General features: G+C 45.2%; 2 protein-coding genes across 4 annotated transcripts; both read right to left on the reverse strand.

Annotated features, from left to right (window-relative positions):
- Positions 1-858: 858 nt before the first annotated feature.
- LOC103055187 (zinc finger protein 197-like) lies at positions 859-7,126 on the reverse strand. 3 transcript variants are annotated; one of them, XM_088151261.1, is made up of 5 exons: positions 6,052-7,126; positions 5,702-5,828; positions 5,436-5,518; positions 4,936-5,062; positions 859-3,326 (listed from the first exon to the last, which is right to left on the reverse strand). In XM_088151261.1, exon 5 carries the CDS (start codon positions 2,330-2,332, stop codon positions 1,049-1,051), a length of 1,284 nt encoding a protein of 427 aa, XP_088007387.1. In that variant the 5' UTR covers positions 2,333-3,326; positions 4,936-5,062; positions 5,436-5,518; positions 5,702-5,828; positions 6,052-7,126; the 3' UTR covers positions 859-1,048. The 3 variants fall into 3 exon arrangements, with proteins under 3 accessions (XP_088007387.1, XP_088007388.1, XP_088007389.1); XM_088151263.1 differs by having other exon boundaries at positions 2,198-3,326; XM_088151262.1 differs by lacking the exons at positions 5,702-5,828; positions 6,052-7,126 and having other exon boundaries at positions 5,436-5,695.
- Positions 7,127-16,682: 9,556 nt separating this feature from the next.
- On the reverse strand, positions 16,683-19,428 carry LOC148214507 (uncharacterized). Its single transcript, XM_088151476.1, has one exon. It carries the CDS (start codon positions 19,393-19,395, stop codon positions 18,466-18,468), a length of 930 nt encoding a protein of 309 aa, XP_088007602.1. The 5' UTR covers positions 19,396-19,428; the 3' UTR covers positions 16,683-18,465.
- Between the last annotated feature and the right edge of the window lie 3,239 nt (positions 19,429-22,667).

Below are 22,667 nucleotides of genomic sequence, written 5' to 3' on the forward strand. Positions count from 1 at the left end.
GTATGACTGTCAAAAGTCACGCTCCAAAAAAGACAGGCCCAGAACAGAAATAATGTAAATAAAATTTAATAAAATGTAATTGCCATTAAAATAAGCAAACAATGTTATTTATATGCACCAACCATAATATCTCATACCCAAACATTCCCTTTCCATCCTCCAACAGCGACAACAAAAATACAAGAAATTGGGGAAGGGGTAGTTTTACTGGATATGGGGGTGGGGGGAAATGGAGAGGAATAGAATTGAAGGTGTAGGACCCGAAGAGGTGATAAGTGGATATAGAAAGAAAGAAAAGAGAGAGAAATCCACCTTAGACCTTAGAGAAAGTTAAATTTCTGCAGAAAAGCAGGGATAAACCAGTCTTCCAATAAAAATCTGGTTTAACAACAATCTGGGTAACCCTAATATCTCGCTGCAGATGAGATTATATTTGAGGCATTTGCTTAGCTAGATGACATCAAGTCCAGCTACACTATACCTATTACACAGACAAGATCTTGGCCTCCCTCCTGTAACTTGAAGCTCTTCCAAAGCTTTCCTATAATTGGCTGGTGTGGGTCTTCCGGGCTGTGTGGCCGTGTTCTGGAAGTTTTGTTTCCTAACGTTTCGCCAGCATCTGTGACCGGCATCTTCAGAGGGCAGGAGCACAGACAGGAGCAGTCTGGGCACAGAGAGAACTGCTCCTATCTGTGCTCCTGCCCTCTGAAGATGCCGGTCACAGATGCTGGCGAAACGTTAGGAAACAAAACTTCCAGAACACGGCCACACAGCCTGGAAGACCCACACCAGCCATCGTATTCTGGCTGTGAAAGCCTTCGACAATACACTTTCCTGTAATTCCTTCATTTGGCCCACCCATCTTATCCCCTCCCTTCCTCTTCCTTCACTTTCATTTCCTCTAAACATAATCCAATTCCTTTCCATGTTGGCATGATGATCAAATGGAATCACTTAAGTTCTTTCCACACTGCATGCATATATATGGCCTTTCCCTCATGACTCCTTTAACAAGAAATTCAATACTCTGGATGAGGCTCATTCCATATTATATGTTGGCAAGTGGGTTCTCCCTTGTGTGGATCCTTTTATGAAAAGAGAGGGAAGTGCTCTGACTGAAACTCTTTCCACACTCTTTGCACTGATATGGTTTCTCTCCCGTGTGGATCCTCCTATGTGAAGTAAGGGAACTGCTTGTACTGAAACTCTTTCCACAGTCTGTGCATTGATATGGCTTCTCCCCAGAGTGGGTCCTCTTATGTGATATCAGGGAACTGCTTGTATTGAAACTCTTTCCACAGTCCCTGCATTGATATGGCTTCTCACCAGAGTGTATCCTCTTATGTGAAATCAGGGAACTGCTCGTGTAAAAGCTCTTTTCGCAGTCTGTGCATTTATACGGTTTCTCTCCTGAATGGATCCTCTTATGGGAAGAAAGATGACTGCTTTGAGTGAAGTTCACTCCACAGTCCATGCACTGATATGGTTTCATCCCTGTATGGATCCTTTCATGGGAACAAAGAGAAGCGCTCTGGCTGAAACTCTTCCCACATTCCATGCACTTATATGGTTTCTCCCCCGTGTGGATCCTTTTATGGGAAGTAAGGGAACCACTAGTGGTGAAGCTCCTTCCACACTCTGTGCATTGATATGGTTTCTCCCCTGTGTGGATCCTGTTATGGGTGGTAAGTTGACTACTATTAGTAAAGCTCTTTCCACACTCCATGCATTTATATGGCTTCTCCCCTGTGTGGAACCTTTTATGAGAAATAAAGGAACTCAAGTCTCTAAAACTCTTTCCACAGTCCATGCACTGATAAGGTTTCTCCCCTGTGTGGATTCTTTTATGGGAAATGAGTTCACTGCTCGTACTGAATCTCTTTCTGCACTCCATGCATTGATATGGTTTCATCCCTGTATGGATCCTTTCATGGGAAGTAAGCGAAGTACTCTGGCTAAAACTCTTCCCACATTCCATGCATTTATATGGTTTCTCCCCTGTATGGATCCTTTTATGAGAAGTAAGATTACCACTCCTACTGAAGCTTTTTCCACACTCCATGCACTTGTATGGTTTCTCCCCCGTGTGGATCCTTTTATGGGACATAAGATCACTCCTAATTCTAAAGCTCTTTCCACACTCCCTGCATTGATATGGTTTCTCTCCTGTGTGGATCCTTTCATGGGAAGTAAGACCACGTCTCATTGTAAAGCTCTTTCCACACTCCATGCACTTAAATGGTTTCTCCCCCGTGTGGATCCTTTTATGGGAAATGAGATGGCTGCTTGTACTGAATCTCTTTCCGCACTCCATGCACTGATATGGTTTCATCCCTGTATGGATCCTTTCATGGTAAGTAAGGGAAGTGCTCTGACTGAAACTCTTTCCACATTCCGTGCACTTATATGGTTTCTCCCCGTATGGTTCCTTTTATGAGAAGTAAGGGAACCACTTGTGGTGAAGCTCTTTCCACAATCCATACATTTATATGGTTTCTCTCCTGTATGGAACCTTTTATGTGAAGTAAAGGAACTCATGTCTCTGAAGCTCTTTGTGCACTCTATGCATTGATATGGTTTCTCCCCTGAGTGGATCCTTTGATGGGAAGTAAGATTACTGCTCATTCTGAAGTTTTTTCCACACTCCATGCATTGATATGGTTTCTCCCCTGAATGGATCCTTTGATGGGAAGTAAGGTTACTGCTCATAGTGAAACTCTTTCCACAGTCCATGCACTTATATGGTTTCTCCCCAGTGTGGATTCTTTTATGGGAAATAAGGGAACCACTTGTGGTGAAGCTCTTTCCACAGTCCATGCATTTATATGGCTTCGCCCCTGTGTGGATCCTTTGATGGGAATTAAGATCAATACTTGTATTGAACCTCTTTCCGCATTCCATGGATTTATATGGTTTCTTTTTTGGGTGGGTCTTTTTATGCAAAGTAAGATCATTACTTGTATAGAAACTTTTTCTGCACTCTGTGCATTTATATGACTTCTCCACTCTATGGATTGTTTTATGGGTATTAAAAGTACTGCTCTCGTTAAAGCTTTTCTCACTCTTTGGACATTTGTATGGTTTTTCTATCTCGATCCTTTGATGTAAAGCAAGACAGAGATTCAAAACATTATTTTTTCCATGTTCTCTGCATTCACGTTGCTTCTCTTTATAGAAAATAGAGAATTTCTCCATCCTATTGTTCAACTGATTTTCCTCAGGCATCTTTGGCTCCACTTGATTGTCCAATATCCCTTCTCCACTTTCAGTTCTTTGCAAGGATTTCACACCTGATTCTTTATAATCCTCAGTGTCCTGCCTGTCAACTGTTTTGAATGAAAAGAAAGAAAGGAGAAAATTCATGAGATGTTTAAGGCACAAAGTGAAGGCGCCATTACATCATATTAGCCACATTTTTTATCTCAACACTACTGTACCAAGATTTTTCCCTCTAGGCTGCATGGTCCTGGGAATATGTCTGGGGCATTGTTTCCTACATCTCTGATCTTTCCTGTGAGGTTATCTCCAGAATGTTGGACTGCTTGGAGGCAACTGAGGTATGATGTCCCACAGGACTCCATTATTTTTTCCCCAGCCATTCAGTGTCCATAGGAAACCTATGGGGAGGAGCATTTAGAATTCTGGAGTGGGATATCACCCGTTTTATTACTTCTTAGCATTTAGGTTCAACTGTGAGGGAAGACAAGTTGAAAATAAATCAAGAGAAAATGGAGGTAGTGTTTCTACAAGGAAACTGGATTTAGGTACTGGGATTCAGCATGTTTGAGATGAGGTTGCCCTCCCTTGAAAAAAAGAGGTCTGCACTGCAAGAGTGTTGCTTCATCCTTAGCTGTCCCTGCATTTGTTGGCAGCCACACAGAGAACTCTTTACTAGCAGTAACACCTTTGAGATAAACAGTGGGAGAATCAGGATATCCTGTGCCTAACCCTTTTTTCTCCTCCGCCCCACCCAGATATTGCTTAAATAAGCTTTCTCTACCTGAGCAGCTTCTCTCTCCAGCCCAGGCTTCTTTAATAAGTGCTAACCAGTTAACAAGCTCAGCTCTGTGACCTTAATTAGTTGATCAGAACCCTCCCTGTGCTGTTGTTGGAAACTGACCAGAACTTAATCAGTTTCATAACTGAGGGCTTTTTCATCTCTTAAAGTGCACTAAGCCAACAGCCAGAGCTAGCACATTCCTCTCAATGTCTATTCTCTACTGTGTGCCTGTTTAATCACTTGTAATCTCTTGCTTCACAATAAATTTAAATAGAAATACTAATTTCGTTCTTGCTAATCATCCCAGCACCAGGGTGAGGATTCCAAAGGTTTGGGGAGTGGGGAAAAAGGGATATAAGATTTGCCCTGCAAACAAGGCTTCCTCATGGGTTGAATTCCATAGACCATCCTCGCTGTTTGGGCTCAGCCGGCTATTTGGGGATGGATTTATAATTTCTTAATAAAGTTTCTCTCTGGGGTTAGTTCTCGTTCTTTAATATCTGTCCTGGAAATCCTAAATTAAGCGTTGATGCACAGGTTATCAGCAACACAGGATTTTCAAAGCTATCATTATAGACAGAAAAACAGCAATGCAAAAGGAGCTTCTAAGGGAACCTGCAAACCCAGATGAGGAGGATTGGAAACTGTCTGGGAAGGTACTTGTTCCTCTTTCTGGAGACAACATGAAAATGTTAGCCCTTCCTACTGGAACAAGTGGGAGAAGCAATTATTATTATTAATATTATTATTATTATTTTGATTTATATAGCCACCAATCTCACATATGCGGCTCTAGGCGTAATGCACGGTTTTTTCAGTCCTCTGCTGAAAAAGTACAGACCTGAACCTCCTTTGAGAAATTCATAAGCTGGTTATTTTTGACCAGAAGATAACTTCCCCACTTATTGGAACCCAGAGCAAAAGGGATCCCTTACCCATAGAGTCCACATTCTTAGCATTTTCCAGCATGACTTCTCTGTACAGAGTTTTTTGGTCAAAATCCAGCAGAGCCCACTCCTCCTCAGAGAAAAACACAGTTACATCTTCAAAGTACACGGGAACCTGAAGTACAAAAGCATTCTTTGTTAATGTACAGTTCCAGAAAGTATTTGCAAATTCTCTATCCTAACGACCAATTTTGCTGACTCTGTAGGACCTTCAGTCCCATTCAGTGGTAGCAAGCCTAATATAGTCAACTCCTGAGACAAGGTTAGGGTGCAACTCAGACTCCAATACTTCCTGCAAGGTTCCTTCATCGAGCAAGTATTGGGATACTCCTATATGACATTTTAACATTGGGAGACTGGTTATGTTCTGAAAAACTGGTTAGATGGGAGCTAATCAACTAGCTCTGGAAATGGACCATTATGGAAACAGTTTCATGCTCCTTGAATAAATCATGTTTCACTTTGGGAGGCAGGGATCTTCCCCCTACCTGAGCTGGAAGTACAACCGCTGTTTCTGCTCTACCACAAAGAGGGGATGTTTCCACCGGCATGATCACTGTTGTTCCATTTTCTGAGAGTGAGATAAAAGCGGAGGAAATGCTTGTTTTAAAAACAGCTGGAAGAAAACTACGCACAAAGGCCAGTCTTGCACGCAGATCTAAGGTACTCCTGTAAAAGAAACTCATGAATAAGAAGAGTTCAGGCAGTGCATACTCCTGAGGACTCCAATACATGAAAAGGAATGCTCTTTTACCTGATGGTGGGATCTGAGATGGGTCCTCCTGGGAGATCCCCCCCAAGACGGGTTTCTGAGGGGCATATGACACATCCCCTAATGCTTTAGGCGCTTGGGTGGCCACCTCCATGAAGAGCTCTTGAACCTGAAATAGGAGCCAAGAGAAAAGAGAACATCACTGCCCCCTGCCCCAACTTTACAGCCCCTCTGGAAGAAGGGACTGGGCTTCTTACAAGTCCTTGGAAATAATCAGGGTGAGGGAGGATGGAAGCATTTATCTAACAAAGATGCAATTTTATTAAAATCCTGCTGAATATATTAGAATGGAAACATTTAAGAATTCATTCATGTTGCTTTTATGGTCTCACCTGCCGCTTTCGCTGTATCTTCTGCTCCGCACGGCTCGGGAGGAAGCCTTCGGCCAGGGCCACCGCCTGGGAGCTGGTCTCTGCTCCGCGCTTCCAGACCCAGCTCTCCATCTCTGGGGGCAGGATGGCCGGGGACTGCTCCAGGACCACCAGGCCCAGCATCTGAGCTTTCCCGCGCCCTTCCTGCCTCATCCACCGACCGTACAGGTGGTGGAGTCGGCCGCATCCTCCTCGGAGTCCCTCAGCCTCCTGGCGGCAGAGCTCCCTGAAAGGGCAGCCCTGGACGGCCCAACGGGGGCTGCTTCTTCCGGAAGGTTCGGCCTGGGTCTTGCTGCTTCTCCAAAGAAATCCAGAGGCTCCCCTGAACCTGCAAAGCAACTTTCACGCGGGGGAGCAGAACGGCAAGGAGAGCCCCCTTCAGCCATCTTGGCGGACGAGGGATCTCTCCGTCCCCTGGACGACTAGATTCTTTCCATTCAGCGGGAAGGGCGCTCAGTTTCCAGGCCGAGAGGAGAACGAGGAGAGAGCCAAGAGTCCAAGGCACTGACAGGAACTTTCTTTCTTTCTTTCTTTCTTTCATAGGAAGGAAGGAAGGAAGGAAGGAAGGAGGGGATTTTGGCTGGCGCCAGCAGGAAAACGCGAGTCCGCCCCGAGGCTGCCCCTCGCCCGGGCTCCGCTGCCCAAGAGAGGCGCGCAGCTCCCTCCCGGAAGGGTCTTCCGCCCCGCTTTGTTCCAGGCTCGGCCCGGGCTTCGGCCGGCGGGCGCGCCGCTCGCTGCAGAGGCGCCCTCGGCGTGGGAACGGCCGCTTCCGGCCTCCGCTGCAAACCGCGGGCGAGGCGCTGCGCGGAGCAGAAGCTCCCCGTCGCCTCTCGGCTGCACCCGGAAGCCCGGCGGCGCGTTGCGAGAGGGCGCCCTCTGGCGGGCGCTGCCTGCGGGCGGGTGGGTGCCCGGGACGCTGGCGAGGAGAGGAGTCGCCGGAGCCTGAGTGGGGGACGCCCGGCGGGGCTTTCCTCCTCCTCGCGGAAAACCATCCCCGGCGCACCGCCGCCCGCCCGCCCGCTGCTCTTGAGGAACTCAAGCTGCAGACCGCGCGGAAATCGGACGAGAGCGGCCACCAGACGCCTTTCGCAATCAAACGCTGCCTCTCAGAACAGCGCACGGATGCTGTAGGAAGTGAACTTGCTGAGCGGGAAAGGCGCCGAGAGACGCGATCTTCTGGAGGAAGCGCACCGTGGAAAAATGGCACGTGGAGCAGTTTCAGTCCTCGGTGCGGAAGGGGCAACCCTGTGGAAAGGGTTGGCAGAAAGCTTATCTGTCTTCCATAGGTGGCCTCACAATCACCCAGCTAGCATTCCAGCAGAGACCTGGCGCTCACAGCTGTGTCCCTGCTCAACTGTTCATTTTCAAGTCAGTCTTACAAATGAAGGTATTTGAGGGCGGAATCCTCACCTTCGTTTCGATACTTGGGGTAAGCGGTTGCAAAAATGTCCCAAATACACCCCATTGCATATGAATCTATCTGACGCACGGGTGGCATCAACTCAGGCGAGACCCTGCCTTGCGACCTGTTTCCAGTAACAAAGTGCAGGCCTTCCAGAGGTCTTGCGGTTATCTCCTTGATCCTCTCCAGGCACTTCGTTCCCTTGTTTTCCTCCTTCAGCCTTGCCAAGAGCAGCCATTTTTTCCTACTCCATCTCTTGGCTTGTCAAGGAAGACCAGGCTAGGAAGCCAACGCCAGGAAGGTCAGTACTGCTTTTATTGTCCAGCTGTAGGACCAGAATCTGGCCGTCTGAACGTGCTTCCACCGCCCATCTTTGTGTCAAATGGGGAGAGGCGTGTAGGACACGTTTGCTCAAGTTTCTTTCTCAGGCAGGGCCGCCCGTTTATCCGACCGCAGAATTTTGCGAGTATCTTCGATCCAGTAGCTGGACTGGGCTCCTCTCGAGAAGACCTGTGGGGCGGCATCCCTCAGCACCACCGTCGTTTCACCAGGAGGAGAAGAGCGCCTCTGCCCACTTCGCCTCTTCCTCCTGTCCTTCAAGGCCTGTCCGCTGCCCTCCACACCATCCTACCCTGCCATCGCACACCCAACGTGTGTGACAAGAATTCAGGAGTCTGCTTGAACCTTTTTGCAACTAACCACTTTATTAAACGCCAAGATCAGGCCCCGGGTCCCGGGCCAGCAGTCCGAGGCTGCCTCCGGGCCGAAGAGAGGCGCGGAGCAGGGCAGGCTTTCGTGAGCCTCGCCGGGGCTTGCAGGGAAACAGCCGGGCGGAGCTGGGGCAGGCGGGGACCTGACCATGGCCTCCTCGCCCTCGCCCCCCATTTGCAGCTGGGGCTTCCGCGAGAAAAGCACCCCGCCCCCCCCCCTTCGTCTACCCTGGGCTCAGGAAGCGCCTTCAGCCTCTCGGGAACCTCCGGAGGCAAACCGGGAAGACAGAAGGGGCTTCCCTGCCTGGTGTCCGCAGGGCAGAGGCGGGTCTGCCTGAGGCTGCGCAAGAGGCGCGCAACGAGGAGGATCCGCGCCCCGCTCTCCTCGCAGCCCCCGAGCGCGGCGGGGCCGGACCTCGCTGACAGCCAGGGCTCCGGGCCGCCCGCCCTCCCCAGGGCCCCCGAGGGCTAAAGGGAGCGAGGGCCTCTCCGCAGAAAGGCCGTGCCGAGGTTGCGCTGGCCCTCCCCGCCTGCCCGTCCGCCCGCCCGCCCGCTCGCTCCTTAGCCGCCCTGGCGGATTCCCGCGGGAAGCGGTTCTTGGGCGCGTCTCGTGGACCTCTGGGACAGAAACGGTCGGAGGGGCGGAGCTAAGAGCCCTCCCTGCCCGTGAGGAAGAGGCGAAGTGGGCAGAGGCGCTCTTCTCCTCCTGGTGAAGCGAGGGTGGGGCTGAGGGATGCCGCCCCACAGGTCTTCTCAAGGGCAGCCCCGTCCAGCTATTGGATCGAAGATACTCGCAGACCCTCTTGCTGAGGAACAGCCCCTGCTCTGAGGGGATTAGCGGTGGCGGCTGTGGTACCTGTGGAGACGCTGAGGGAGAGCAAAATGGAGGTCCTGACGGAAAGACAAGTCAAGGACAGTGAAAGACGTCGAAGTCCCAAGTGGGAATCCCGCTCAAAAACATCAGGTTCTGGGACATTTGCCTCCGGAAATGCAGAAATGTGGGGAAATTCAGGGGTGGAGGAGGAAACCTTGGAGAAAAGCGAAGCTTGCTAGGGAGAGAGGTGGCAGCTACATTTTGGAGCAGAAATATAAAGCTATTTTAATATAAGTAAGTGTGAAGAGAAACACGTAGTTCATGAAGGGCTAGAGAACAATTAAACAATTCTCAGAAATATGAAATACAAGCCATCAAAACTAAAGGGTCTCCTGAGATTATAAGGAGAATTATCTTGAGGTAATAAAAGGACAGAACTGACTGAAGAAAAAATATGTGCGAATGGAGTTTTGGCTAGGAAAGGCGTAACCAGTTCCAATTTTGTGGGAAGTAAGGCTTGATGAAGCTCTTTCTGCACTTGGAATGCATATGTAAGAGTCCTCTGGATGCTTTTAGGAGAACTAAAGGAATGGTTCTACTTGGGTTTTCTGCACATTCCATCCATTTCTATAGTTTATCTTCTGTCTGGAGGTACCTATCACAAGTACCTGTATGCAGTTTGTGAAGCTGAAGCTCTATCTACACTCCAGGCATGCATATGATTTCTCCTTTTATATGAAGCAAGTTCAGTGTTTTTGAGCCTCTTTGTACATTCCCAGGATTTATACAGCGTCTCGATGGAATGAAAGAAGGAAATCTCTCTTTGTGCAGATCATTCCATGTTTCATACATTTCTATGGCTGTCTAGTATGGATTATTTTATGAGAGGTTGGCCACTCTGTTTAAAGTTCTTTCCACATTCTATCTTTATATGGTTTCTTTCCTGTATGGATTCTTCTATGGAAAGTAAGATTATCACTTCTGTTGAACTCCTTTCTGCATTCCATGCATTTATAGGGCTTCTCCCTGTGTGGGACCTTTTATGAAAAGTAAGGGACATCCTCTGACTGAATCTTTCCACACCCTGTGCATTGATATGGTTTCTCCCCTGTGTTAATCCTTTTATGCAAAATAAGGTTACTGCTTGTACTGAAGCTCTTTCCATATTGCAAACATTGATAAGGTTTTTCCCCCAGTGTGGATTCTTATGGTAATTAAGGTAACTGCTTTTACTAAAACTCTTTCCACACTGTGCATTGATATGGTTTCTCCCCTGTATGTAAAAGGATATGGATCCTTTTATGTGAAGTAAGCTCATGACTCAACCTGAAGCTCTTTCCACACTCCATGCACTGATATGGTTTGTCTCCTGTGTGCAATCTTTAATGGGAGGTAAGCTGATCATTGTGTTTGAAACTTTTCCACACACCAGGCATGCATATGTTTTTCTTGAGTGTGAATACTTTTATGAGCAGTATGCTTGTGTTGAAGCTCTTTCCACATTCTAGGCATCTGTATGGTTTTTCTCCTGGGTGACTTCTTTTATGAAAAGTAAATTTTGTGCTGCCTTTGAAATTCTTTCCAGAATCAAAGAATTTATATGGTTTCTCCCTGGTGTGATTTTATTTATGAAAAACAAGGGAACTCCTCCTGCTGAAGCTTTTACCACACTCTATGTATGTGTATGGTTTTTCCCCCGTCTGAATCCTTTTATGAGCAATAAGGTTACTGTTGATGCTGAAGCTCTTTCCACACTGAGACCGCTGATGAGGTTTCCTCCCCTCTATGAATCCTCTTTTGCAGAATAAGCTCATTGCTCAATCTGAAGTTCTTTCCACACTCCATGCATTTATACGGTTTCTCCCCTGTGTGGATTTTTATAAGCAGTAAGGTTACCATTCTCGCGAAGCTCCTTCCACACTCCATACATTTATATGGTTTCCGTCTTGTGTGGAGCTTTTTGTGGGAACTAAGGAAGCAGCTGTCACTGAAACCCTTTCCACACCCCATACGTTTGTATGGTTTTCGCACTAAATGAATCCTTTTATGGGAGGTAAGATTATTGTTCTGCCTGAAGCTCTTTCCATGTTCCATACACTTAAATGGCTTCTCTCCTGTGTGGAGGCTTTTATGGGAAGTAAGGGAATGGCTGTCACTGAAGCTTTTTCCACACTCCATACAATTACTATATGGTTTCTCTCCAGAATGGATCCTTCTATGGGAAGTTTAGATATCACTGTGCTTCAATCTCTTTCCACACTGTCCATTGATATGGTTTGTCCCCTGTATGGATTATTTTATGGATAGTAAGGGTACTCCAGTCATTAAAGCTTTTTCCATGCTTCATGTATTTATATGGTTTCTCTCCAGTGTGTAGTGTTTGATGATAAGTAAGGCTATTGCAGTGACTGACTAAATTTTGTGCTGCCTTCCATGAATTTAGTGCAAAGATGGGCATGATAAAGGACAAAAAGGCAGCGACCTAACAGAAGCAGAAGATTAAGAAGAGGTGGCAAGAATACACAGAAGAACTATACAAGAAAGATCTTAATGTCCCTGATGTCCACACTGGTTGTGGTCACTGACCTTGAGCCGAACCTCCTAGAGAGCAAAGTCAGGTGAGCCTTCGGAAGCATTACTAACAACAAAGCTAGCAGAGATGACAGTATTCCAGCTGAATTATTTAAAATATTAAAGATGCTGCTGCTAAAGTGCTGCACTCAATATGCCAGCAAGTTTGGAAAACGCAACAGTGGCCACGGGATTGGAAAAGGTCAGTTTACGTTCCAATTCCAAAGAAGGGCAATGCCAAAGAATGCTCAAATTATTGCACAATTGCACTCATTTCACATGCTAGCAAGGTTATGCTCAAAATCCTACAAGCTAGGCTTCAGCAATACATGAACCGAGAACTACCGGATGTACAAGCTGGGTTTCGAAGAGGCAGAGGAACTAGAGATCAAGTCGCCAACATTCGTTGGATCATGGAGAAAGCACGAGAGTTCCAGAAAAATATCTACTTCTGCTTCATTGACTATGCAAAAGCCTTTGATTGTGTGGATCACAACAAACTGTGGCAAATTCTTAAAGAGATGGGGGTACCAGACCACCTTACCTGTCTCTTGAGAAATCTGTATGTGGGCCAAGAAGCAACAGTTAGAACTGGTCACGGAACAACCGATTGGTTCAAAATAGGGAAAGGAGTACGACAAGGCTGTATACTGTCACCCTGCTTATTTAACTTATATGCAGAGTACAGCCAGGCTTATATGAGAAATGCCAGGCTGGAAGAATCACAAGCTGGAATTAAGATTGCAGGGAGAAATGCATGTCAGAATCTCCAGCAATCAGTCTATCAGCTTTGTAGTTGCTTGCTTCATTTCTCTCATTTGTTTAGTAAGGGGAAGGGGGAGCACGGAAGGTAAGAAACGTTCACACAGATGGACTGTTATCTAGGGGCAGGAATGTGCAAGGTTGCAGCAACATGAGAACTCAGCACTGGCCAAGGAGAAGGAGGGGTGAACAAGTGGGTAAAAGTAGAGTGGAATGTGTGGGCTTTTTAGTTTCAGCAATGCTTTGAGGCTGCATGTACATCTCAATAAATGAAGTTCTTTTTGAACCTAACCTAGGTTTCAAGAGATTTTTCTTCGTTGGGATTTGAACATCGTAGACCTGACACATCAACAACCTCGGATATGCCGTCAATACCACCCTAATGGCAGAAAGTGAAGAAGAACTAAAGAGCCTCTTGATGAGGGTGAAAGAGGAGAGTGCAAAAGCTGGCTTGAAACTCAACATTAAAAAAAAACTAAGATCATGGCATCTGGACCCATCAATTCCTGGCAAATAGAAGGGGTAGAAATGGAAGCAGTAACAGACTTCATTTATTTGGGCTCCAAGATCACCGCAGACGGAGACTGCAGCCATGAAATTAAAAGACGTTTGCTCCTTGGGAGGAAAGCTATGGCAAACCTAGATTGCATAGTAAAAAGCAGAGACATCACCTTGCCGACAAAGATCCGCATAGTCAAAGCTATGGTTTTTCCAATAGTAATGTATGGCTGTGAGAGCTGGACCATAAAGAAGGCTGAGTGCCAAAGAATTGATGCCTTTGAACTGTGGTGCTGGAGAAGACTCTGAAGAGTCCCCTGGACTGCTAGGAGGTCAAACCAGTCAGTCTTAAAGGAAATCAACTCTGGCTGCTCATTGGAAGGATTGATAATGAAGCTCAAGCTCAGATACTTTGGCCACCTAATGCGAAGAGAGAACTCTTTGGAAAAGACCCTGATGCTGGGAAAGATTGAAGGCAAAAGGAGAAGGGGGACAGCAGAGGATGAGATGGTTAGATAGCATTACTGAAGCAATGAGCATGAAACTCTGCAAACCTAGGGAGGCAGTGAAGGGCAGGAAGGCCTGGCACAATATGGTTCATGGGGTCACAAAGAGTTGGACACGACTTAATGACTGAACAACAGCAAGAAGTGCTACAGAAGCTGTACCATCATCCCCTGTGAGTGAGACAAAGGAGACGGAAGGATAGTTTTTTAAAAAAATGGTTAATAATATCTGGGAAGGTATTGAATAAAAACTCATCCAGTTTGAAGCTACTTGTGTAATCCTTCCTTACTTGGTGAGTCATTCTGTTTGATTCTCCTGGGACAGCTCTGAAAAGCGTGTCCCTAGAGAGGGATCTGGTGGATCTCTCCTCACCTTGGGACCTTGCACATCCACATACATGAACATTCCCTGCATGCAAACACCAGTGAGGAAGAAAGGCAAGTTTGGAGCTGGCAACTAGAAAAGGTGGCATTCTCATCTACCACCAACAGTCCATCCTCTACATAAATGGGGATGGAGGACGTTTTTGAGGAATCTCAATATGAAATCTCTCAATGTTAGGAATTCCACAAATCCAGGTACAGAGGGATTTCACAAAATCAAGAACAAGGTTTCTTCCTGGATGAAATATTCTCTCATCTGTTTTCTTTGTCCTCTGCCTGACCCAGGAGGAAGCCTTCTGCCAGGGCCATTGCCTGGGTTCTGGTCTCTGCTCCACACTCCTGAACACAGCTCTCAATTTCTATGGGCAGGATGGCCATGAACTGCTCCAGGACCACCAGGTCTAGCATCTGAGCCTTCGTGTGTCTTTCTGGCTTCAGCCATTGAGCACAAAGGTGGTGGAGGTGGCTGCAAACTCCTCAGGTTGCCTGAGCCTCCTAGTAGCAGAACTCCCTGACATGCTGGTACCAGACGTCCTAAGTGAGGGTTTCTTCCAGGATCTTCTCTCTGGCCCTTTCTCTGAATTCCCCACTGCTCTCAACTTGAGTAGCATGAAGGTGCTTTCCTGCTTCCTCTCAAATAGGTCTGTTGCATCCATCTTCTCTGGGGGCTCCCCCACAGTTCCCAGCACTTCCAAGGGATGTCCTGGATCTCCAAGACTCTTGGCTGGGATCTCAGTCAGTAGTGCCAAGAGTTAAAGTAGGGCTTCCACCCCTGGCTTTCAAAACCTTAGATCACCACTGGGTGGCTTCAACGTGGTAGAAATAACATGCTGCCATCTAGTAGTAGTTTGGATTTTTGTAGTCTAGATCTGGTAGCCTGATTTACAGCATTCTGACACTTTGCAAAATACATCCTGGGCACACATACAAAACTGGCTGTGGAAAATGCTACTGTTTTTCTTTTAAACATCTCAATCTAGCCTGCAGCTCTGAGATTTCATGGTGGTCTCCCATCAAAGATCTAACAAGCCCAACTGTGTAGCTTTCTAGGCCTTACAAAGAGGCTGGATGCTGGAGTCTCCTAAAAGAATGCCATTTAAAAGCTGCCAAATCCCTGTTCTGGTATCAAGGCTTCTGCACTTCAGTTTATTAGCTGTCATGCAGCTAAAGGTTCAAATCGAGTGGCTTCCCTGGAAACCAAAGAAAACAACTATGGCTTCATGTCATTGAGATATTGATACCATTACACACCAAATTCTTGGATGACCTCCATGCCTTTTTTTCTTCCTACAGTGGAGCAAGCTTTCCTGGAGTGGCATTCTCCTCTATTCAGAAGGCAGCACAAAAGCTTCTGATGGACTTTTTAAACTAGTGACAGCATAAATTCTTCTCCATTGATGTTCACATGATAAGGAGCAGGTACAAGTGGGGGAGTTCTAATAATTTGGAACTTTGTGGAGCTCTGTCACCTTCAAAACCCATTAGAATACAGTAATGTCCCCTGTAAAATTGAGGCCTCTGCCAGAATAGTTATTATTAGGTCTCCTGTGCTTTCGGTGCCCAAGTGATCATGGGCAGAAAGAAACAGGAGAATAGTTTCTGTGTGCCCGTTAAAGGTATGGACATCTGTTCTGGTAGTTTCACTTCCAGCCGATTCTAGCAAGTGAGGACATTTCATTATCTGTAACATGTTATGCCACACCTCCACAATGGTGATGAGCTGTCATCCTCTCATTTCTTGGAGAATGAAGAAGAGTCCAAAAGCTAGAGTTTTTTGTGGGCATGGGACAAGTTCTCAATTTAGTTCTCCCATTTCCAGTTATTGAGAGTTCTTCATTTGACTTGAGTACTCACCAAAGAGAGAAATGAAATACAAATCAAAGAAATGAACATTACACACAAAGCTCTCATGTTTTGTGAACAACCTCTGCATGCTACTTCCCCCTGAGAGGAAAATGGTGGACCATTTACCATTGCTTTCTCTTGGATTATGTCCCTTGAAGAACAAACCCTTCACAAGGATCTTGGAGAAACTTACGTACATAGTTCACTCAAGAACCTGATGCTCTTATGTTGTTCCTGGTCCAGCTCCCCAAATAGTTACTTCAAGAAACCAACTCCTTCTCTAGTAGAGGGTATGTTGAATTGAGGGCTAAGAAGGATAATGTCTTACAGTTGACTGACTGGTCAATATTCCTTCCTAACTTGAACTTCCATCCTCTTTAAGAAAACCCAGAATCCTTGGCACAAAAGAGGGTCTCATGAAACAATGAAATGTCTCTCAGGGACATTTGCTTCTGTATTTCAGGGGATCTCTCATAACAGACTTCTCCCTCAGAGGGAGGGAGCACTGAGGCAATGAACTCTGAAGGCCCAGACTTTATATCTGCTAATATTTACATCTCACTGTTTTCTCAGAAAGATCTGGGGGAGTAACACAGCTATCTACAATTTGTGATTATATAAAAGAAGACCACGCTAAAGGTGTTATTGTGGCAGCATGCCAATGAGGTAGGTAGGTAGGTAGATATATATTGCTGATCCCTGCCCTCTTAGAAACTTTCAGCGATTCTTGTGAAGCCTTCCAGTGAGTTCTTGTAAACTACTGTTTTATATGTCTGTCTGTCTGTCTGTCTGTCTGTCTGTCTATCTACCTACCTACCTACCTACCTACTCACCTTTCTACCCACCAACCCACCCACCTACCTACCTACCTGCCCATCAGCTGTCTAACACCACCCACCCATCCTATTTGAAATTGCACCCTACCCATCTTCTACCTCTGCATACATACTGATCCTGGAAGGAAAGTAATATAAACTGAGCATGTACAGAGGATTTCTTCCTATCTTGTAAGGAATCACACTGTGCTGCTGTGCTTTGTTTGTTTTTGAACACTTGAGCACAAACTGAAATGCATAATATTCAGTTTTATAGAAAGATCAATGCTTGTTAATATGCAAGAAAACACAACTACATAGAAATCAGTAAATATATTTATTTTTCATTTTATTTATTTATTTGATTTCTATAGCCGCCCATCGCACATGAGTGACTCTGAATGGTTGACAATATGAAAAATAATAAAAACATATACAAATATATACAAATCACTAGGCAAACAATCTAAATCATTACTAAAGGTAGAAATGCTATCGTGTGGAGCTTAAATCCTGGAGACTGAATCCATGTAGTTTTCTTAGCAGTGTTATAGTTAATGATGGGCAGTGTGAAAAAGCATTCTTTTGTCTATTCTAAATCTCCTGCTAATCAGCTTAACTGGATGATCCCTGGAACCTAATGTTTTCCACCAGGGTGGTTCATCTTTTTTTTTTTTTTTTTGCTTAAGAGCACCAAACACAAATAAACCTATCCAAACCCCTATCATTTAATGGCTGCATTTGAACTTTGTCCATCACTTCTATACCTTTTTTCAAATAGGATGACCAGAACTATACACAATATTCAAGATGCAAATAGACTGTAGAAGGGAATAATGGTTTCATTTCCATTCCTTTCCTACTGAAACCTAACATGGGATTTGTCTTTTTCTCAACTGCCACATAAAGTCAATGGCTTCACTGTGGTCTCCATTATCACACAAGATCTTTCCCCTGCCTAAGTACAGCTCAGGCCTCAACAATGTGGATGTCAAGTTAGGAACTTATGCCCCAGTACATGTCACTTTCAATGTTCTTCAAGGGAACTGTGCTGGCCACTGAGTTGATTGTTCATTCTCTTTCAAGAGATTCTTCTCAAATTCCTCACAATCACTTCTGTTTTCATTATCTTGAGTACTTCAATATCATCCGCAGGCTTGGCCAACTCATGGCTTATCAAGAAAACTAATAGCCATTGCATTTTCTCCCAGGATTAAGTGATTGACCAAAGTAGAGTCTCCAATTACATATCCACTTATGGGTTATTACTGCCCTCCCAATAAATGTGGGGACGGCTCACATATCTGTGTTCATACATATGACTGTCAAAAGTCACACTCCCAAAAAGACAGGCCCAGAACAAAAATAATGTAAATAAAATTTAATAAAATGTAATTGCCATTAAAATAAGGAAGCAAATTGAATGTTATTTACATGCAACAACCATTATCTCTCACACCCAAAAATGCCCTGTCTTCCAATAGAAACAACAAAATATGAGAAATCGGGGAATGGGTAGTTTTCCTGGAAATGGGGGAGGAGGGAATGCAGACAGGAATAAGACTGGAGGTGTATGACCTGAAGAGGTGATAAGTGGATATAGAAAGGAAGGAAAGAGAGAAATCCACCTTAGGCCTTAGAGAAACAGTTAGACATGCAACCAGGGATAAACCAGTCTCCCAATAAAAATCTGGTTTAATAAAATTCTGGGTATCCCCAATATCTCCCTGCAGGTTGAATTATATTTGAGGGATATGGTTAGTTAGATGCCATCAAGTCCAGCTATAATGTATCTACCACACAGACAAAATCTCTTGTAGTAAACTGAAGGTCTTCCAAACCTTTCCTCTAATTTCCTTCATCTGGCCAATCCATTTATCCCTTCTCTTCCCCTTCCTTCACTCTAACCCATTTTCTCTAATCATAATTCACTCCCTTTCCATTTTGACATTGTGATTGGAAATGCAGTCACTTAAGTTCTTCCCATGTTGCATCCATGTATATGGGCTCTCCCCCATGTGGCTCCTTTTACAAAAAGTTCACTACTCTGGATGAAGCTGCATCCATATTATATGCTGGCAAGTGGGTTCTCCCTCGTGTGGATCCTTTTATGAAAAGAGAGGGAAGTGTTGTGACTGAAACTCTTTCCACACTCTTTGCACTGATATGGTTTCTCTCCTGTGTGGATCCTCCTATGTGAAGTCAGGGAACTGCTTGTATTGAAACTCTTTCCACAGTCCATGCAATGATATGGTTTCTCGCCAGAGTGGATCCTCTTATGTGAAATCAAGTAACTGCTTGTATGAAAGCTCTTTTCACAGTCTGTGCATTTATACGGTTTCTCCCCTGAGTGGATCCTCTTATGGGAAGAAAGATGACTGCTCTTACTGAAGCTCTTTCCACATTCTATGCATTGATATGGTTTCATCCCTGTATGGATCCTTTCATGGGAACTAAGGGAAGCGCTCTGGCTGAAACTCTTCCCACATTCCATGCACTTATATGGTTTCTCCCCCGTGTGGATCCTTTTATGGGAAGTAAGGGAACCACTTGTGGTGAATCTCTTTCCACACTCTGTGCATAGATAAGGTCTCTCCCCTGTGTGGATCCTGTTATGGGTGGTAAGTTGGCTGCTATTAGTAAAGCTCTTTCCACACTCCATGCATTTATATGGCTTCTCCCCTGTGTGGAACCTTTTATGAGAAATGAAAGAACTCAAGTCTCTAAAACTCTTTCCACAGTCCATGCACTGATAAGGTTTCTCCCCTGTGTGGATTCTTTTATGGGAAATGAGTTCACTGCTTGTACTGAATTTCTTTCCACACTCCATGCATTGATATGGTTTCATCCCTGTATGGATCCTTTCATGGGAAGTAAGGGAAGTGCTCTGGCTGAAACTCTTTCCACATTCCATGCACTTATAGGGTTTCTCCCCAGTGTGGATCCTTTTATGAGAAGTAAGGTTACCACTCCAACTGAAGCTTTTTCCACATTCCATGCATTGATACGGTTTCTCTCCTGTATGGAGAGTGCCTCTTCCTCCTGTCCTTCAAGGCTGTTTCCACAGCCCTCCATGCCATCCTACGCTGCCATCGCACACCCAACGTGTGTGACAAGAATTCAGGAGTCTGCTTGAACCTTTTTGCAACTAACCATTTTATTAAATGCCAAGATCTGGCCCTGGGGCTTGGGCAAGCAGTCCGAGGCTGGCCCCGGGCCGAAGAGAGGCGTGGAGCAGAGAAGGCTTTCGCGAGCCTCGCCGGGGCTTGCAGGGAAACAGCCGGGCGGAGCTGGGGCAGGCGGGGACCTGACCATGGCCTCCTCGCCCTCGCCCCCCATTTGCAGCTGGGGCTTCTGGAAGAAAAGCACCCAGGCCCACCCCCTTCGTCCACCCGGGGCTCAGGAAGCAGCTTCAACCTTTCGGGAACCTCCAGAGACAAACGTGGAAGACAGAATGGGCTTCCCTGCCCGGTGTCTGCAGGGAAGAGGTGGATCTGCCCGAGGCTGCCCAAGTGACACTGGAGGAGGAGGATCCATGCGCCGCTTTTCTCACAGCCCGCGAGCATGACTGGGGCCGGAGAGCCGTGCAGATGCAGCTGCGTACGCGGACCTTGCAGACAGCCAGGGCTCCGCACCCCCTCGCCCTCCCCAGGCTCCCCGAGGTTAAAGGGAGTGAGTGATTCTCCCCAGAAAGGCTGTGCTGAGGATGGGGTGGCCCTTCCCGCCCTCGCCTTTGCTGCCCTGGCGGATTCCCGCAGGAAGCGGCTCTTGGTGTGTCTTGCTAAATTCTGAAAAAGAAACAGTTGAAGGGGCGGAGGTAAGAGTTGGTCCCTGCCTGTGTGGAGCATCCAAAATACAAGGACATACTCTTATCCTTCTAGTAAAATAATAGTAGTGCTGAGGGATTCTGCCCCAAAGTTCTTTTCAAGAGGAGGACTTTCCAGCTACAGGTAGTCCTCAGCTTACGACCACAATTGGGACTGAAACTTCTATCGCTAAGGAATGCGGTCGTTAAGTGAATTGTGTCTGATTTTATCACCTTTTTGCCACAGTTGTTAAGCGAATCCAGCTTCCCCCATTGACTGCTTTTCAGAAGCCCTCTGGGAAGGTCCCAAATGGGGGTCACGTGACCCGGGGTGCTGCAACCATTGTAAATACATGCAGGTTGCCAAGTGTCTGAATTTTGATCATTTGATCATAGGGACCATAGGGATGCTTTGATGGTCTTAAGTGTGAGGACTGGTTGTAAGTCATTTTTTCCAGCAATGTTGCAACTTTAGACGTACGTTAAACAAATGATTGTAAGTCGAGGACTATCTGTACTGAATTGAAGTTATTGAAAATAAGTTACAGTTATTTTGAGGAACGGCCCCTGATTTTAGGGCAACAAAAGATGTTGGCTATGGCCCCTGGGAAGGACAAAATGGTGAGCAAAATGGAAGTCCTGAAGGAAAAAATCAAGAATACTGAAAGAAATCAAATTCCCAAGTGGGAATATGGCTCAAAAACATCAAGTTCTAGAAAAAAATTACCTTAGGAAATGCAGAAGTGTGGGGAAATGTAGGGGTGGAGGAAGCTCAGGGGAATCTTTGAAAAAAGCAAAGTGTGCGAGAGACATGGCAGCTACATATTGGAGCAGAAATATAAAGCTATTTTAATATAAATAAGTGTGAGGAGAAACATTTTTAATATAAATAAATTTGAAGAGAAGCATGTAGTTCATGAAGGGTTAGAGAACAATTAAACACAATTCTCAAAAATATGAAATACAAACAATGAAAGCTAAAGGGTCTCCTGAGATTGATGGTAAGTAAATAGGCTACTTAGCTTTATTTTAGCCATGATGTATTCCCAGATTTGATTCAGCTAGTTCAGCTAAGCTAAGCTGATTGGAGAGAGAGAGGGCAATGAGAGGCCCTTGTAACTTAGAGTTATGAAGAGGTGATAGATAAGAGAAAACAAGGGAATGAAATGGGAGGAAAGTGTTATGATTCCTTGTGCAGCTGGAATTTGAGGGAGTAGAGACCCTATGTTTGTTCACTGATTGATTCTGTTATAGAGCCAGATAATTAGCAACCAAGGATGTGTAAAAGAGAGGTAAGCTGAGATCAAGCTAATTATAAGTGTTTTAGAAGTAGATTCCTATTAAAATTTAAGGTGAGAATAAGAGAGCAGTATGACATCTAACTTGGCTGTGATTAGTGCACTAATGAATTATGACTTTGTTTTTCTTTAGTTTAGTTTTTCTGTAAGAACCCACCCCAAGAGAGGATGTGCTTTGTTAGAACTGTATAAAAGGAACTCACCCCAAGGGTGCGTGTGCTTTCTTTGGGGGGAAAAAAATCCCAAGTGCCTTTTTTCCTGTACAGAATAAAGCTATTGAAGAGATTTCCATGTCTTGTGTGCTCAGTTGACACTGCATGCACTGCTGCTTTTGAACTTTGTCCATCTCTTTTATATCCTTTTCCAAATGGAATGACTGGAACTATATACAATATTCAAAATGCAAATAAAACGTAGAAGGGAATAATGGTATCAGCTCTTTTATTTCTATTCCTTTCCTACTGATCCCTAACATGGGATTTGTCTTTTTCTCAACTGTCATATAGTGAGTGAATGGCTCCATTGAGGTCTACATTATGAAGCAAGATCTTTCCCCTACCTAAGTACAGTTCAGGCCTCAACAATGTGGATATCAAATTAGGAAGTTATGCCCCAGTACATGTCACCTTCAATGTTCTTCAAGGGAACTGCGCTGGCCACTGAGTTGGCTATATTTAAAGAGATTCTTCTCAAATTCCTCACAATCACTTTTGTTTTCACTATCTTGAACACTCCAGTATCATAGACAGGCTTGGCCAAGTCATGGCTTATCAAGAAAACTAACAGCCATTGTATTTTCTCCCAGTGGTTTCTGAGGATTAAGTGGTTGACCAAGGTTGAGTCTCCAATTACATATCCAATTATGGGTTATTACTGCCCTCCCAATAAATGTGGGGACAGCTCACATATCTGTTTGTATGACTGTCAAAAGTCACGCTCCAAAAAAGACAGGCCCAGAACAGAAATAATGTAAATAAAATTTAATAAAATGTAATTGCCATTAAAATAAGCAAACAATGTTATTTATATGCACCAACCATAATATCTCATACCCAAACATTCCCTTTCCATCCTCCAACAGCGACAACAAAAATACAAGAAATTGGGGAAGGGGTAGTTTTACTGGATATGGGGGTGGGGGGAAATGGAGAGGAATAGAATTGAAGG

Source organism: Python bivittatus, unplaced genomic scaffold, assembly GCF_059951505.1.
Source record: "Python bivittatus isolate LINGU-HERP-01145 unplaced genomic scaffold, Pbiv_v1 ctg000650_np1212, whole genome shotgun sequence".
NCBI lineage: Eukaryota > Metazoa > Chordata > Lepidosauria > Squamata > Pythonidae > Python > Python bivittatus.